Below are 17611 nucleotides of genomic sequence, written 5' to 3'. Positions count from 1 at the left end.
AGTCTATAGAATTAACAGGCTTTTCCCTTAACCCTCTAGCTGAGCCCGAATCTTAGAATTTAACACTAAAATGTCAGATGTGGATGTAAGAAATCGAAAATGCTTTAGCACATAACGAAATCTGCCAACAAACGCTCGCAGAATAATGCTTCAGCGCAACAATCTCCTCAGGGCTAGACAAAATGCAAGTTAGCAGTAGAATCCTGTGACATCCTCTAGCCATATGTTAGTAGCCGGTGTTACAGGGACACCTAGTGGTGCTCCCAAAATGTTGCATGTATGACCCGGATGTGGTCTATGGCCGTGCGCGGGGAATTCAGTTTAATAAAGGCTATACTGCGAAAAACCCTAATAAACACGACGCAGCCTAAAACCCCAAAACAGCAATGAAAGGAAACCTTATAGTTAACTCACGGCGGGAAAGAATACAATTTCGAAAGAAACAAAGACACATTAACCCGCTTAGTACTCACCCAGTCAGGAATTCCTTTGTTCTCTGGCTCAATGGCGGATCACCGGGACAGTTGTTTTCCTGCGTCTCCTAGACAACCAGCTAGCCTACTGGAATCTAGCAGTTACGAATTTTAACAGTCTAAAAGTGTACAAAAATACTTACAATATCCATGGCGCGCGTAACAAACAATACAAAGCAAGAGCCGAGGCTCAAACAGAGAACACATAAGACACATAAGACGAAACAAAGGCCCACGTTTAAACCAGCATGCCCGGCTGCACCAGCAACTTGGTCAAGGCTAAACCGGATGTCTAGATCCTACCAAATACTGTACAGCCACTTGGTCAAAGCTAACTCTCGTTAGGTTCACCAACTTGGTCAAAGCTAACTTTCCGTTAGGTTTATCAATTTACCCGGGATCAAAGGGGAAAACGTTTCTCCAAGAAACGCGGATTGGAAACACCAATCACTCCCTGTAGCTACATTTGTTGGAAATCGTTCTTCAACGAAACATCAACAATCACTTCGAAGCTAGTTGGCAATCATGCTAAGACGAAACATCAACAAACGGGGCTTAAGCTAGTTGGTATCGTTCTGAAACGAAACATCAACAATGAGGCTTAAGCTAGTTGGTATCGTTCTGAAACGAAACATCAACAATGCTCGCCCTACCCTCGGTAGGACTAAATACCCACGCTGGGGTTTCCTTTTTTCAACACGCTTAAGTCTTTCGGAACTCCCATCCAGGGCGCAATCCCGGGCTAGACCCCGTTCCGTCCGAGGCCCCAAGCCAGGCTCCCCTGGAATGAGAGCTCAGCCTTCTGCTTCCCGGTGTCTTCTTTTCAAAGCCCACCGATCACAGAAGCACTACTCGCCTACTAACGCATTCGCTTTTGGCTTGTAGTGGCCTGACTGTACATTGAGCCGAGCGCGGCGGCCATCTCAGGTCTTACTGCCCTATGCGACCCGACCGGCCGGTGACCCAGTCGATAGCGATCCCGGACACCGTAGTGATTGTTAGTCACCCAGCTCAGAACCGACGGTCTGATCCTAATTCCACTTGTGCTATGGATATTAGAACTTTGACCGTTTTCACCAGCCTTGCCTATTCACAGAGGTCGTCTCTAACGCCCCTCTGCTTAGGTGTGGACTGTCGTCCACGTACCACACAGTGCCAACCCCTTAACGGCGACACAGTGCTGACTAGACGGTACCAGAGCAGTATGTTAATTCATACTTCCTCAGACACGGGGGCCTTCAGTCGTCTCCCCAGCACTATATGTTGATTTAACGTGCCCTTTTGGGACCTTGCGGTCCCGCCCCCGTCTGTTCTGGACTAGGTCCAGGGGTGCCCACTCCCCCTCCCTAATCCAGACCAACACAACTGAACCAAATCAAGGCAAATACAACTCAGAACCATAAGAGGGTTCGTTTAAACGTACCTGTGAGCCTCAAGAATCCAGTGGTAGAACTGAGGAAATAATCTCGGCGTGCGCTCTGGCGCAAGAGAGAAAATTGATTTTCCAACGCCCACTATAATGGACCGACACGTCTGTCACCAGTTCATCCACTGGAATCCCGAAGCAACACGCAGGCAGTCCTCCCATTACCATTCCCGTTCGCCAACTGTGATAGTATTTTAAACTGATCTAGTCAAAAGATTTACCAAGATACGTTCAAAAGGTTAAGTCTGGTTTATTGTGAAAAACAATACGAGCGCAAGGACTTCCTGAAAAACGCAACAAAGGTGGTTTTGTCAGCCGAAGTCCCGTTTCTGGGTATTGCTGTGGCTTATATGCAATCAAAACAAAGGTACAGTGCTTCCAGGATGTGATTGGCTACTGCATTGCACATATGAATGGCAGGCGTGGCCAAGAGTAAAGACATGTGACATGAGAAAAAGGCGGTAGTTTCTAAGAGGGACAAAGGAACAAAAGGATGGTTATTCTGGAGCAGACAGATGGCCTTCTGGAAGCCATTTTGTATGTTAGCACAGCTATGTGAATACTTAGGGGGAGGTGATGAATTACAAGAGAAGTGAGAGGACAAAGGTTTAAGGTGTTTGGATGTAAATTCCTTCACACTATACCTTGTAAAAAATAAAAAATAAATCACCAATAGAAAATACTATATGTGTGCAATTCTTTTGTACAGTCTGGTAGTTAAATGGTTACAAATGGGCAAGAAATAACATTGAAGGGAAATGTATACTGACACCGATGATTGTTGCAGAAATGGTCTGAGACAAAATAATGAAATGTTATACATAATGTATTGTGAAACACAACATATTTTAATGACTGACAAGGAGAGAGGAAACAGTCCAAGTTAATCAATAATAACCAGGCTCACTATGAACAGTGTGTATTATTGGCTCTGTTCTGACATCAGTGCACAGTTCATTCCACCACTGTGAGGCCAGGACAGAAAAGAGCCATGGCCGTTACAATCTGCCATAGGGGGGCTTGGAGCAACTGGGGAACCAATCACCTCAAGGCAGCAGAGCTTGACCATAGCCTGGAGGTAGGAGGGAGCTGTTCATTTGCCCTGTAGGCTTGCACTACAGTCCTAAACTGGATGGGACAGCGCAGGGAGCCAGTGCTGAGAACAGAGTAGGGACGTTGTGTGGAAGAGCATGGGGCTGTTGAACACCAGGTCAGCAGCAGCTTTCTCCAGGAGTCTGATGGCCAACGCTACAGGATGGTAGCAAGTAGGGAGTTGCAGGAGTCCAGGCGGGAGATGACAACAGCCTGGATGAGCACTAGCGACGAATCACAGCCAGATTTCTTTCCTAGCACAAAGTTTGGTAAAAGAGATGAGTATTAGCAAAGGCAAGGAGAATGATTATATTAGTGTACAATGAGCTATGATGGGGAAGAATTACACTATTCATTTGATTTTCAGGCATGGCATAAACATGGCATGCTTACTTGCAATGGTAATAATGCCTTCAGGTAATAACAATAACCATGCTTGATTAATTTGATGTATAATGTGGCAAATGCTATAGTAGCAGCAGCAAGCATCAGCCCACTATAGCTAAATAACGGCAGACAAGATTACAGACTAATCAATGTATGAACAATGTCACATTGAGCATGCTCAACATTATGTTAAAATTGAAATACATCTGAAACCTCCGAACGTATACTATAGGACTATAAAATCATATCTTCTTTGTACTTGTACAATTTTTAAAAATGTAGAATAAACATTAAAAATATTAGTATTTCTTTTATCATTATTTTTGATCCATTATTCAAAACCAAACCCATTTTACCATAGAGATAGATACAGTATTATTACAGTACAGAATTTACACGTGATAGGTGTGATAGGTAGACAAAGAGAGAGTGTGATATTATTGCAACACTGCCCTCTGGTGGCCATACGTATATATGTCTACTCCAGTACAATCTCACTGCTGCCCACAACGTTGATACACACTATTATGTAGTGTTGCTTTATACCACATTTAAGCCTCAGGTGTTACTCAGGCACTGAAATAGCACTAGTACTTGTGTTGGACTTTTACTTAGGAGGCAGGAAACATGCAGTGGAGTCTAATAACCAATATCTGGTTATTTGGGGATCAGTTCCAAACGAGAGATATGTATAGTATTTTTTTATGAGGAACAGCACAAGACGGTTTCCTTCAACTCCCTGATATATCAGTAATATTTGCATTAAGAACTATAGATAAATATATGACTAAAGTGTATACAAATCAAGCTAAATATCCCCTTGTGTACATTGCCCTCTAGCACAATATACTAAATTAAATTTGGCATTGCATCATCAGTCATCAGCTGGTAGAGTTCCACTCACAGCTCTACTGCTGCTTCAGTGCCCGTTATGGCTTCCATAAATAAAGACCCCGACAAGATGTTTCCCCTGCTAGCTCCATGCATTTGAGCCAGTGACATGTTGGCCAAATCCACTGTTGTGGATACCCAGTGCTAAGATGGCAAGGTATGTGGGGGCTTCCATGTCCGGGCTATCAGAGAGCCAAGCGCTGACCGACATCGCTACTATACCTCATAGTCCGTTTTTGAGCCTGGTGGAATCATTTGGTAATAGGGGCTTCAGGAGAACGACAAGGAACCACAACCCCCAGAACTACTGACATCCTCCTAGCAACCATTCTCCAAAATAATAAGACAGCCGAGCATCCCAGACCATGGATGAAGGTATACAGTGTCTCTTTAAAGGACAATGCTAGTTTTTGACAACCTGGACCTTATTTACGACATATTATAAGACGTTTGACTCACCGAGATCACTTTGGTATAGTTCGGAGGCATGTAGAAGAAATTTAAAATCCAGCGCGAGCCAGTATATCCATGTAATGGCGGTGGTCGGGGCACTTAGAATGCAGTTTCTAAAAATCAATTTTCTGCCGCGAAACGGTTGTTTTCATCAAACTGTCTTGATGAATCGCTAGATGCTGGCGGCGCTGACGACGGGGAAGAGGGAGTCGGCCTTGGGGCGCACCGTCACCTCCACGCCAGGGAAGCGCAGGGACAGCTTCTCCTGGTACTTCTCCGCCGGGCCCACCGTGTCCACAAACACCTGGGGGGGGGGCAAGCAGAGGGATGGGGGGGGGGGGTGCAAGTCAAGTCACAGTATGAGATATTTTGACGTTGGCGTTCATGGTTTTCCGCGCCAAGTCCTACTGGTGAAGTGGTAGTACAGCACACCTGTACGGAAGCATTCACTATGTTTCTCTGCTCTTTTACTTGCATGTCTTCCTTCTCCACAGGGCCAAATACAACCTGAACGCTCTCTCTCACGACGTGGCCATCGGTCTGGTGCAGTACGCACTGGATAGCGGGGTTCAGCTCAAAGAGGTACGAAGCCTCTACTATACCTGCTATACCTGCATGCTGTATTTGATCTCTCTCCCTTCTTCTGTCTGTGTTCTCTGTCTTCTGGCCAACCGTGTTCTATATTGGTTTGTCTTTGGTTTAGTTTATTGTTGTTTTTTTATGCTGCCATTTTGGTCAGGTGTTGCTTGAAAAAGAGTTCTTTGATCTCAAGCTTCTTTACCTGGTTAAATAAAGGTTAAATAAAAAAATAATAATCTCTGTGGGGGAAATTCTGGGTTTCTGCAGTGGAAAAAGTATAGCAGTAGTAGGAAAAAAGTACAGTGTAATAGAGAATATACTGTACATACACAGCCTCAGAACCACCATCTGTCTTCCCAGCCTGATAAAGGCACAGCACATCCAGTTACTTCTTTACAAAATACAGCAAGCTCTAACTGATATGTACTGGGTCCAGGCTACAAAGCTAATGGCACTCAAGACTCTTTCCAGGACAAGGGCCCCGGGCCCAATGTGCTGGTATCTTCCTCAATTCCTGTCTAGATAGGTAATAGAAAAAGAATGGTCAAATTTAGCATCCATTCCTCGTCAGCCACAAACTATCACAGAAAACTGGGCAGATAATACCTTTAGCACACTAAATTTAGCTTTTTTAAATGTCAGGTCTCTAGCAGGTAAAACATTTTAATCAATGATTTTATTATCAAGCACAATCTTGATTTCATGTTTTTAACTGAAACTTGGTTAGACCAAGGTAACAGTGCAGCTGCTCTTATCGAGTCAACCCCTCTTAACTTCAGCTTTATGAGTGAGGCTAGAGTGCATAAGAAAGGAGGTGGAGTTGCCATTTTGTTTAATGACTCCCTCCAATGTAAGCAGATGTGTTATGGAAATATTGGTTCATTTGAATATGTAGCTCTTCAGTTGAATTCCTCTTCTCGAGCCATATTTCTAAACATCTACAGGCCACCTAAATACTGTCCAAACTTTTTTGATGACTTTGCTGAACTGCTGTCTATTGACTGTATTGACTTTGACTGTGTGGTTATTGTTGGTGATTTTAACATCCATGTTGACAACCCTCAGGGCAGAGGGACTAAAGAGCTAGGTTATGTCCTTGACATATGGACACACATATGGACTGACTCAGCATGTGACGGAGCCCACACACAACAAGGGGCACACTCTGGACTTGATCATCACCAAAGGTCTGAATATTTCTAAGGTTGAGGTGTCTGATGTTGCGCTCTCTCATCATTCCTGTGTTTTCATTGAGTGTACTATCTCCATGCACAGAAATTCTCAAACAGAGGTAATCTCAAAACGGCACATCACTGAAAACACCAGTGAAATATTTACTCAGGCTTTCTTGTCCTCACCCGCCCTCTCTTGGGTCATAGTCAATGACCTTGTAAATAATTTCAATTCTAAGATTACAAATATTATTGATACCATTGCACCCACCAAGGTGAAGGAGGTCTCTGGCAAGAAAAGATCTCCATGGAGAAACGCCACAATGGTCAGAATAGAAAAAAGAGAGTGTCGAAAAGCTGAACGCAGGTGGCGAAAAACATATCCCCTGGTTCATTATGACATCTATAAAGAGAGACTTCGCATTAATAATTTGGAGCTGAGAAATGCAGGACAGTCCTTCTTTTCGGACATCATCACCAAAATCAATAATAATGCACGTGCCTTGTTTGCCAGTGTTGATAGGCTGACAAACCCTCCTGTGTCAGGAGCCGCTGAACTTATATCCACCAGGGCCTGTAATGAATTTGCCTCATTCTTCACTGACAAAATTCAGAACATTTCAGAAATTGGAAGCAGTCAGTGCCTCCATACAGTATATGTGTTGTCCCAGTGTCCACTTAAGATCAATACAATGACACAATTTTATCTGATCAACCATAAAACCCTGGAGGAAATTATACAATATCTATAATCCTCCTGTTGCCTGGAGACCATGCCTGAAAACATGAAGAAGCAGCGTTCAGTTTTTATGCTCCACATATCTTGTACAAACTTCCAGAAAACTGCAGGTCTGCTGGAATTCTCACTTCTTTTAAATCAAGACTGAATACATTTCTTTTTGCCTCTGCTTTTTATTAAATAGAATAATTATTCATTCGTACACAGCACTGTAACTTTTATTTTTGTTTTTTTCCCCCATTTTGTTTTAAATGTCCTTTATAATGTGTTTTTTTGCACTTTGTCTTGATGCATTTAATGCCTCATATAAAACAGTTTGAATTGCCTTGTTGCTGTAATGTGCTATACAAATAAACCTGCCCCTTGCCTTGCCATACGCGGAAGGCGATTGTAACGACGATTGTAACGACAGTGCGCCCCCGACAAGTTGTTGAGCTGGGGGGGGGGGGGGGGGGGGGGTGCTAGTGGACAATTACGACTGGCGGAGGATTTGAGCGGGGGGGGGTTGCTAGCAGACAATTCCGATGAAGATCTGTTGAGGGGGGAGGGTGCTAGCGGAGATTTGTGCGCCCCTAGTGCCTCGGCGCCCTAGGCAATTGCCTTGTATGCCAAGTGCATGCGCTGCCCCGGCATACACACACACACACACATACATACATACATACATACATACATACATACATACATACATACATACATACATACATACATACATGCATACATGCATACACAACACACAGGAACACTCAGGCAGTGTTATAGAGTCTGATGACCGCTGGCACAAAGTAGCGCCTGAACCATTCTGTATTGCACTTAGGTGGGATGAGCCTGTGGCTGAAGGGGCTCCCCATCTGCCACAGCTCATCATGGAGAGGATGAGAGGGGTTGTCCAGGATAGACTTCAGCTTGTCCCTCATCCTTCTCCACACCACAGCCTCCAGGCTGTCCAGTTGTTGCCCCACAACAGAGCTGGCCTTCCTCACCAGCTTCCACCAGCAGTTTGTTTGTCTCCCCAGACCTAATGTCGCCTCCCCAGCAGGTAATGGCAAAGAACAGTGTGCTGGCTACCATGGACTGGTAGAACATCCGCAGCAGCCTACTACACACAGCAAAAGACCTGAGCCTCCTAAGGAAGAACAAGTCTGCTCTGTCCTTTCCTGTAGAGGGCCCCAGTGGTGTCCGTCCAGTCCAGTTTGTTGTTCAGGTGCACTCCCAGGAACTTGTATGAGCCCACCATCTCAATTTCCTCCCACTGATTGGTAATAGGGGTTGGGGGCTTCTTTTTCCTTCTGAAGTCCACCACCAGCTTCTTGGTTTTGCTGATGTTGAGTTGAAGCTGGTTCTCCTCAGACCATCTGACGAATCTCCTGACCACATCCCTGTATTTCTCCTCATCTCCCCTGATGCTGCCCACGATAGAGGAGTCGTCCGAGAACCTCTTGAGGTGACATGCTCCAGAGTTGTGGCTGAAGTCGGTGGTGTAGAGAGTGAACAGGAAAGGTGAGAGGACATTTCCTTGGTGGGGGGGCGCTGGTGTTGCTTATCACCACCTCAGACAGACAGCCCTGCAGTCGGACATACTGTGGCCTGCCAGTGGTGTCGGTGTTGTGGTCTACCTGCATGGCTGGGAGCTTTTTGAATGTGTTGGAAAACTCACTGTGGAGCAGGTGGATGATGGCATTGTACGCTGATGAAAATGGCTATTTTCAGAGAAATGTCGTGGTTTAACCTGATCCTGTTAGCTGTTTCTAATTATGATGTTGACCCCTGAGTGTGGCTGTCGGCCCCAGTTTTCTGTAGGAAAACTGCAGTCTCCCTGCAATAGACAAACATCCCATATGAGATAAAGATGACATTCCATGGTTGGTACATTCTGTGGACAACAGCAATTGTTGTGGTTAGAGATAAAGACCTGGCCGTCGAACCATCAGCCGGTTATCTCGCTACAAGGCCGTAAGCTGCAGGAGAGACCAGACCAGTCTGATTGGGGAGGGGGAGGTAGAACGCCCCCGAACCATAAGAACCGTGCTTGAGCTCAGATGCTTTGATTTGGGTTGGACAGCCATACAGACAGGCCAGCTGAACACTAGACTATATGCCAACGTCTTTTGTATGCTATAACCTTCTGTAATTAAACAGCTTTTGATTGTCGCTCAAATCCCGTGTTGGAGAGATTTATTTGGAGTACATCAGAACAAAGGGACACTGGACTGTGTGGTATTTTGTGAGACATTAGGTGTCGTCTTTTATTGAAACAAAACACAATGCAGAGCTGAATAAGGACAATAATAAAAGACAACGGAAGTCAACAACGCGAACTGCAGGTCCCTGCAGAACCAGTCTCTCAAAGACTTTCATGAGTAGTCACTGGCCTGTAGTCATTGAGAACACAGGAGTGTGCTTTTTGGGCACTGGCACAATGCAGGAGGTCTTCCACAGCTGTGGCACCTTCTTCAGCCTCAGAGAGAGGCTGAATAGTAATTAAGTAAGTAAGCAAGTATAAGTAAGTCAATTTTATGTATACTGCACGTCTCACAGAGAGGACTCACAAAGTGCTTCACATACAAACAATCAACAAAATTAAACGCAGGAAACAAGACAACAGTCAAATTAGTTTGACAAATGCCTGTCTAAACAGAAGCGTTAAGCTACTTCTTAAAGATGTCCACAGAGGCCGCAGCTCTCAAGTCAAGAGGAAGAGCATTCCACAATCTAAGTGTTACAGACTCAAAGGCTCTGTCACCTCTGGTCTTGAGCCTGGTGTGAGGGACAACCAGCAGAGCCTGGTCAGGTGAGGGACAACCAGCAGAGCCTGGTCAGGTGAGGGACAACCCGCAGAGCCTGGTCAGCAGACCTTAGTGACCTGCTGGGAGCATGTGCATGGAGCAGGTCAGACAGATATACAGGTGCCTGACCATGCAGGGCTCTATACGTAATTACAAGAACCTTGAACTGGATCCTGAAATTAATTAATTCCAGTTAATTAATTAACTAACTGGAAGCCAGTGCAAGGAGGCTAGGACAGGACAAATATGAGAGGTTCTGCTGGACCTAGTCAACAGCTTGGCGGTGTTGGAACACTCCCGCAAGCTGTTCTGCACATTCTTTAACCACCCTGGGGCTATTGTCTGGGTCTGGTGCCTTGCTGAGTCAAAGCTTTCTAAGCTATCCCCTTACCTGTCTCTCTGTGATGCATAGACTGGTGGGGGGAGGGGGGCGGGGGTGTTTGGCAGATGGGTAGAGAAGCACATGGGGTGGTGTTCATGTTTCAATGTTTATCTCAGAGATTACCTTAAGAGGGGAAGAAAAGAGGAAGCATTTTAGAGGATTCAAACAGGGCCCTTGTCCTCCTGACACTGTGGGGTGGTGTGTGCTTGTCTGGAGCCTTGACATGAACTCACCAGCAGAGGGAAGTGTCGTCCTGAGGTTGAGCTAATGGTCTGTTGTGACCTCTGGTGGCTGTGTGACTTCGACTATGATGATGACCTGTGCCTGTCACTCCTCAGAATAGACACTGCCCCGACCCGAGATCGACTAGGGACGACTGAGGGGCGCGCGTATGAGGAGGCAAGTGCAGAATGTGAGCCCGTGCGATCAGGATGATCTCACAAGGCGACTGGCCAGCGATCAGGGACCTCTGGTGAACTCTGTCAATTGCATTAGCCTACTCTGCATAATGTTTCCCCCAGCTTAGTGGCAATCACGTAGCCTAGGCTACAGTAATGTTTGTCTAAATTAACATGGACACTGCTGGCATTCCTCTACACAATTTGATTATCAGATCAATAACGCAGGGATACGTGCACATAGCTGAAGGCTGGAGCGCTCTCCTGTTACGCGTGATTGGCATTCCGAGCTCGTTCCCACTCTGAAGGTGACAAAGTGTGAATCAGGGTCGGAATTAAAATGGAAGTGTTTTCAATAGAGTTGGAGTCGATTGAGTCTGCTGGACTCAACCTCGAAAAATAATTCATATTTTGCAAATAATGTTTTCATTTCAGTGTTTTCATTCATTGAGCTTCAATAGGCCTATGCAAATGTAAAACATTTGGTAGTGACTTCAATGGTTATAGGCCTAATCATTATTCAATAATAGCCTATAGTTATTTCCACCTTTTTAACATTACAGAAAACCAAATATACATTATGTTGCCTGTGGCTGTTTGTGGTAATTTTCTGTGATAACCAATACACTTTTATTAATAATCAAGACACTCAAAACTGAAAAACTGAAATTATCATAAAAATATTTATTGACCATCATATTCTTTCTCAACAAAGCCCAGAGAAAGGACACCCTGAATAAACAAGTCAGAACAAGTCTAAGGTCCAAATTCAAAACGTCTAAAAATCACATGTAAAAACAAACAAAATGAAAACATTAATGGAACATGTTAAAAATGACGACAGTTAATGTGAGCCTCTCCACTCAATATCTCCATGCGGACTGAATAACTGTCATAGCTTGATGCTTATATTAAATGGGTCACTTAATGACACAGTTCTCCTCCACACAGAGATTTCAGTTAAATATACATCAACAAAGTATGTTCAACACAACAATATTTCCCTTCAATTGTCAAAAGAAAGAAACCACAGTATTACCACTGGCCGAATCAAAACATCATTTTAGAGACAATTAACACCAATAAATAGAAATACTTCTCAGGAAAAAGAAATAACCAGAACAGCATAAAGATTACAGGCATACACCCCCCCCACCCGCCCCATCAGTTTCAGCCTCGTGCATTTGTGAAATGCAGATAAGTGGAGAAGGAGGGCGATTGCAGTCCCAGAAGACAGAGAGAGAGAATGAAAGAGAGAGACGGAAATGGGGGGAGATAGAGAGAGAGAGCGCTCATCTGTCCTTCTTCCCACTACCCTCCTGCCCCCTCCCTCCCCCATCCACTCACAGTGGGTCTGATCCGGCCTCCCCAGTCCAAACAGGTCCGTGTGGCCGGCGCTGTGCGGCACCGACACCACACAGCAGTGTTAAGATGGAGAGGGGAGAGGGATGAGGAGGAGAGGGAGGAGGAGGAGAGGGAGGAGGAGTGGGACTCTGATCAGACAGAAAGAGAGACCATGGTCTCTAAGGCTTGTTCTCTATTGCTCTCTTTGTCCCTCTCTTTGTCCTTTTCTCTCTCTCTTTCTCCCTCCATGCATTTCTCTCTTTCTCTCTCTGCATCTTCTGTCCCACCATTTCTGCTATTCTTTACCAAAAGGCCATTATCTCCATGCTGCACACGCTCAGACCTGGAGGGAGCGCTGGCACCGTGGGCTGAGGATGGAGGAGGAGGAGGAAGAGGAAGTTGGGGGGGGGGGCAGGGGTTGGGTGATGAGGGGGAGTTGGGGGGGTAGGCGTGAGGGATAAAGGACACGGCGCTCTTCAGCAGGACATGTCCAGGTCCGGGCCTTAATTGGCTGTGTTAATGACTGGTGGATAGAGGAGGCTGTGTGTGTCTCTGGGGCTGCTAGTTAAAACCAATACAGCTCCTTCCCTTTCTTGTGATGCTGAAGGCCTGAGAGAGACGGGAGAAAGAACAGAAGAAAGAGAGAGAGAGAAAAAGAGAGAGAGACGGGAGAAAGAACAGAAGAAAAGGAGACAATAGTGAGGAATACAATGAGGCCCCTTGGAACAGACCGCCAGTCGTCATGGCTGCCATAGCTACCTGAGACCTGAAACATTCAACTGTGCTGGAATAGGAACTGAATAGACATAGAAAGATAGCTGATGCTATATACTCCGCACTATATAATACATACCTTGTACATATGGCATATACTTAATCACTTACTACATACTTACTACTCAAAGTCAAACAAAGACGTGGGGTTTATTTGATTCATCAGCAAATTAATTAAAAAGCGATCAATCAAGCAGTGTAGTGAGCTACGTCTCTACTTGCATGTGTGTTTCAATTCCTCAACAATTACTCTTCATTTTTTTTTGTTATGAACCGATCGATCAGCCGTCCAACCTGGGCAGTTCCATACCTGCGTCCATGTTGAGCGCCAGCGTCTGGCCCACGTCCCCCGGCGGTAGCAGGCCCGGCCAGGCGGAGGAGGGCTCCAGCTTGCTGACCTCGTAGTGCCCAGGCAGGCTGCCCAGGTGGGGGGGCCTGACGGTTGGCATGAGCAGGGGGCCGTAGTGGGGCTCCAGCCCGGAGGGGGAGTAGAGTTCATGGAGGGGCCGGGGGGGCCCGTAGGCCTGGCTCGGGGCGTAGCCCCAGCCCTCGGAGGGGTGAGGGTGGGCGTGAGGGTGGGGGTGGGCGTGGTGGTGAGGGTGAGGGTGGGGTAGACCCGGGTGGAGACCGGAAGCGTAGGGCTCCATGGAATAGGTGGGGGCCCCCGGGTCGCAGTGGGGCCGGTTTTGGGGGGGGTAGTTACTGTCCCAGAACGAGGGGGGAAAACTGCGCCGGCTGCTGGGGGAGTGGGTGTCTGGGGGGGCGATAAACAAAAATCAGTTTCAAACACTTCCGTCACAGTGTTTATAATAAACATTATAACAACCAAACACACAGGATATGGCAAGTGGCAACACACAACCTTTTCAGATGGGCTCTGCCCAGGCAGGAAGCTACAGACAGGTGATTAGCTGTGTCCCGAGCCCTGTGGAATTTGGTAAACACTTTATTTTGAGGGGCCCCTTACAAACGACCTAAAGATGCTTTAAACTGTCTGTAAACCTTCAACTGCAACTCTGTTGATATGCGACCACTTGTCTAACTTAAGGTTAGACTTAGTGGCTAGTTCTTTGAGGGTTTCAAGACAATCTGGGGGACCACTCCAAATGAATGGTTGCAGACTGGTGATTTACAGACACAAACAGATGCCTGGGGGAGACAATACAGAGAGGCCACTTGACTGGTGCACCCCCAGTCCCAGATACCTACCCCATTGGATCATACAGGCAGGCAGAGCTCTGTTACCCTCACACTGCGTACAACAGCCTGCCACTCAAATTAACACTAGCCCCCCAGAAAGAGAGAGAGAGAGAGAGACAGAGAAAGAAACAGACAGTGAAAGACTTGGAGAGAAAGGGAGAGACACAGAGAGCGAGATAGAGAGACCCATCTGTGTTTGAGTGTGTGTGCGGCCAGTCTATATAAGGCGGTGGCTTTAACCTGGAAATCAGCATGAGGGCCGCTGTGGTGCCTTAAATCACTTGTTGTGGTGACATCGCTCCCTCTCGTCTCAGCACCGCCATAACCCCACCTCCCTCCCTCCGCCCAACTGCCCCGCTTACCCGCCCCCTGTCCCCAGCACTAGTGCCCCTCCTGCCCCCCCCCCCCCCCCACCTGTTGTTGTCTCTGCCCCCACCCACCGACCCCACGACCCCCACCCCCATTTGCCCTCGGCAGAATGTCAAGAGGTCGTTTTATGTTTTTAGGCTGTTACTTTTTATATTTAGAATTCCTCTGAAAACAGACCCCACCCTCTCAGTGTCGCCCTAATCAAACGGCAGCGGTCGGCTCGGAGATAAATCAGGCAGTGACTGAGCCTCCATTGTGGGAGTCAGAGGGGCCCGGTCGGGCCGGGGCTGGCGGGCGGTTTGAAGGCGATACAGCCGTCAGGCGGGTGGCAGTCGGTCAGTTAGCAGGCAGTAGCAGGGCTCTACGCTTACGACTGGGTATAAACATAGTATCTGTCGTGAGGCAGGAAGACTGTCTGCCTGGCGGATGAAGATGTCCAACTGGAGAGAGGGAGAGGGAGAGGGAGGGAGCGAGTGAGAGAAGGAGGGAGGAAGAGAGAGAGGGAAGGTAAGGGGGAGAGGGAGGGCGGAAGGAAAAGAGAGGGAGACAGAGGCCAGTAAGCGAAAGAGGGAGAGGGAAAGACAGAGAGAGAGAGAGAGAGAAGCCAGGAGCTAAGCCCTAATGGATAAACTGTAAGGTTGTGCTAGCAGAGAGTGGACGACATCTGAATGGTGAATGCTGATTGTTTTGTGTCTTCCTCAGTGTGGAAGAGTTTTGAGACCTATTAGCACACACCCTCAATGTTCCCAAGAAAAGACCCTTAATGATGCTAAGCAACAAGTTTAACATGCAGACCTATGGACCATCTCAACCTTTAGCTTTTTGAAATAGCAATGTTTGGTCAGGTCATTTCTAGAACCACATCTCCGAGCCTGTGTAGCCATGCCTGCGCCTCGTAAAGCTCAAAGATCGCTCCATAGACCTCTCAGGATTTGTCCATGGCCTAATCTTAGGCTTTCCATAATGCAGAAGGTGGGCGGTTTGAATCCCACCAATCTGGAACAGCCTCCCCCTATTTATAAGGGATTGCTCCACTCTTGCCACCTTTAAGGGGCATCTAAAGGTGTGGCTTAGAGCCAACCAAAAATGCGTACACGTCTAACTGCATGACATTTTTCTATGTTTTATATATTGTACTGTGTCTGTGTTTTATATATGTACCTCTTGTAACTTGTTTTGTAACATCAACCTGCCTAATGGACTCCAGATGTAAACTAGCCTCCGGGCTACAATCTGGCATATTTATATGTTTTTTTACACGTTCATCAATTATATGCACTGTCCTGATCTAAATAAACTAAACTAAACTAAACCTGTTACCCACCTCCTTAACCATCTAAATCACATACAGTTAGCCTATTGAATGATTGCGCACAAAGGTACGTTAGACGCCATCCTAAAGTGTTCTCCACCAAACTAGCTCTGCTGTCAGATCCTCCATCTCCGGTTCTGCTATTGCCTCCTCTCATAGTTAACCCCTGACCCCCTGACCCCTAGGGACAACAGGCTCCGCACAACACACCCCTCTGTTATGCCCACGTCACCTGTCTGTTACTCTGCTGTGGTCTGCAGAGCTGCTGATTCACAGTGTGTGGCCCTCTCTGACAACTGACACACACACAAACACACACACATACACTCTTCAGGACACACATCCAGATCAAAATCACAAAGCAATCACACACACGTGCACACACACACAGTCCTCCTGGCGCGTACCTGTGCCCAGGTCTGCTGCCCTCCTCTTGCCTTCGCCCTCCATGTAGGAGCTGAGTGCTCTTGAGAAATGTTCGTCCACCACGCTGCTGATGTCGCCCTGGTAGTAGGTGAACAGGACACAGCGCGACGTCAGGTACTCCGCCTCCGGGGCCTCCTGCTTCTCTTTGGGCCCGCCCCCCTCCTCCGCTCGCGCCGCCGCCGAGGGGTACGAGGACGAGGAGGATGAGGAGGAAGACCCGGAGCCCGTACTGGGGCCCGACACCCCCTCCGGAGGACCCCGTTCTGTCCCCGCACTGTCCATGAGATTCCGGCAGTGATGGGAGGGGCTTCTCAGACCGATTGGTGCCTAAAAATGCATGGAGGGGTCAGGGTTACAAATTACAAGCTAGACATTGAGCAGATGGACATATCTATTCAGAGATAGAAGTGAAGTAGATAAACACTTCTACATCCCAGTTATGGCAAAGAGACAAATGCTGTTGTTATAGAAAAACTGTGCTAGGAATAACCAAGGACAAGGTTGTGTTTTGGAGGGTCAGGGGGTCCGGGTGGGAGTGGAGGTGGGTTGGGGTGGGGTGGGGTGGGGTGGGGAGGGGTTGGGGGGGGGGGGGGGACAGTTGTTAGGGGGACAGATTTGGAGCTGTCTAGTATAGACATCTCTTGACATAATGTTTTTTCAAAGTGGACGTGTGTGTGTGAAGTGTGTGAGAGAGAGAGCAAGAGAGAGAGAGAGAGTGTGTGTGTGTGCGTGTGTGTGTGTGTATGTTTGCATATATGCACATGCATATAACAGTGTAAAATATTCCCTACCCATGTAGGCCTAACTCTTTTAACCAGATTTTCAATTGTGTATCAAAATTATACAAATGAATCAAGAAATTTAATTGTGTATCAAAATTATACTAATGAATAAAGAAGCTCAATTGTGTATGAACATTTAAATGAATTTAAAAATTCAAGAAAGATATATAACTATATAAGTTATATAGGCGCCTCTGGCGCTGAAAGCCAATTTCAACAAACGAGAATCAAACCTTATTGCTTTAACAGTCAGCAGCTTAATATAGAGAATAAAAAGCTGTGGAGTTTTAGAGAATGATTCAGTAGTCTCCCTGAACCTAAGCACCTGCACACGATTTACAGATTTAGCTTTGCTTTTAGGAATAACCGAATGGGTATACGGCTTGATTTTACGCAAAGATTGCCAATGCTTTCATTTGATTTTGTTATGCAATGGAAAGTTATTTTTGGAAAGCAGCTTGATTACTTAATAATAATTATAGTAACTTAATTAATACAAAACAATAGTCATTTTTCCTTACTGAAGTCGCTTCTCTTACCTGTAAGCTGTTGATGAACGTGGGAGCGGCTGGCACATACGGTGCGTAATGTCCATGGGCTGGGTACATTACATCCAAACAACTCAT

At 46.5% G+C, this 17611-nt stretch overlaps 1 protein-coding gene across 1 annotated transcript; it reads right to left on the bottom strand.

The window, feature by feature from the left end:
* Positions 1-12687: 12687 nt before the first annotated feature.
* Positions 12688-17611, bottom strand: vgll2b (vestigial-like family member 2b; the record flags this gene model as incomplete). Its single annotated transcript, XM_084437796.1, has 4 exons — positions 12688-12731; positions 13207-13650; positions 16185-16530; positions 17525-17611. 4 exons carry the CDS (start codon positions 17609-17611, stop codon positions 12688-12690), a joined length of 921 nt encoding a protein of 306 aa, XP_084293922.1.

This window comes from Borostomias antarcticus, assembly GCF_949987555.1.
Source record: "Borostomias antarcticus genome assembly, chromosome: 5".
Classification (NCBI taxonomy): domain Eukaryota; kingdom Metazoa; phylum Chordata; class Actinopteri; order Stomiiformes; family Stomiidae; genus Borostomias; species Borostomias antarcticus.
Note: the sequence above shows the minus strand (reverse complement) of the source record. Positions and strands in the feature narration are given on the sequence as shown.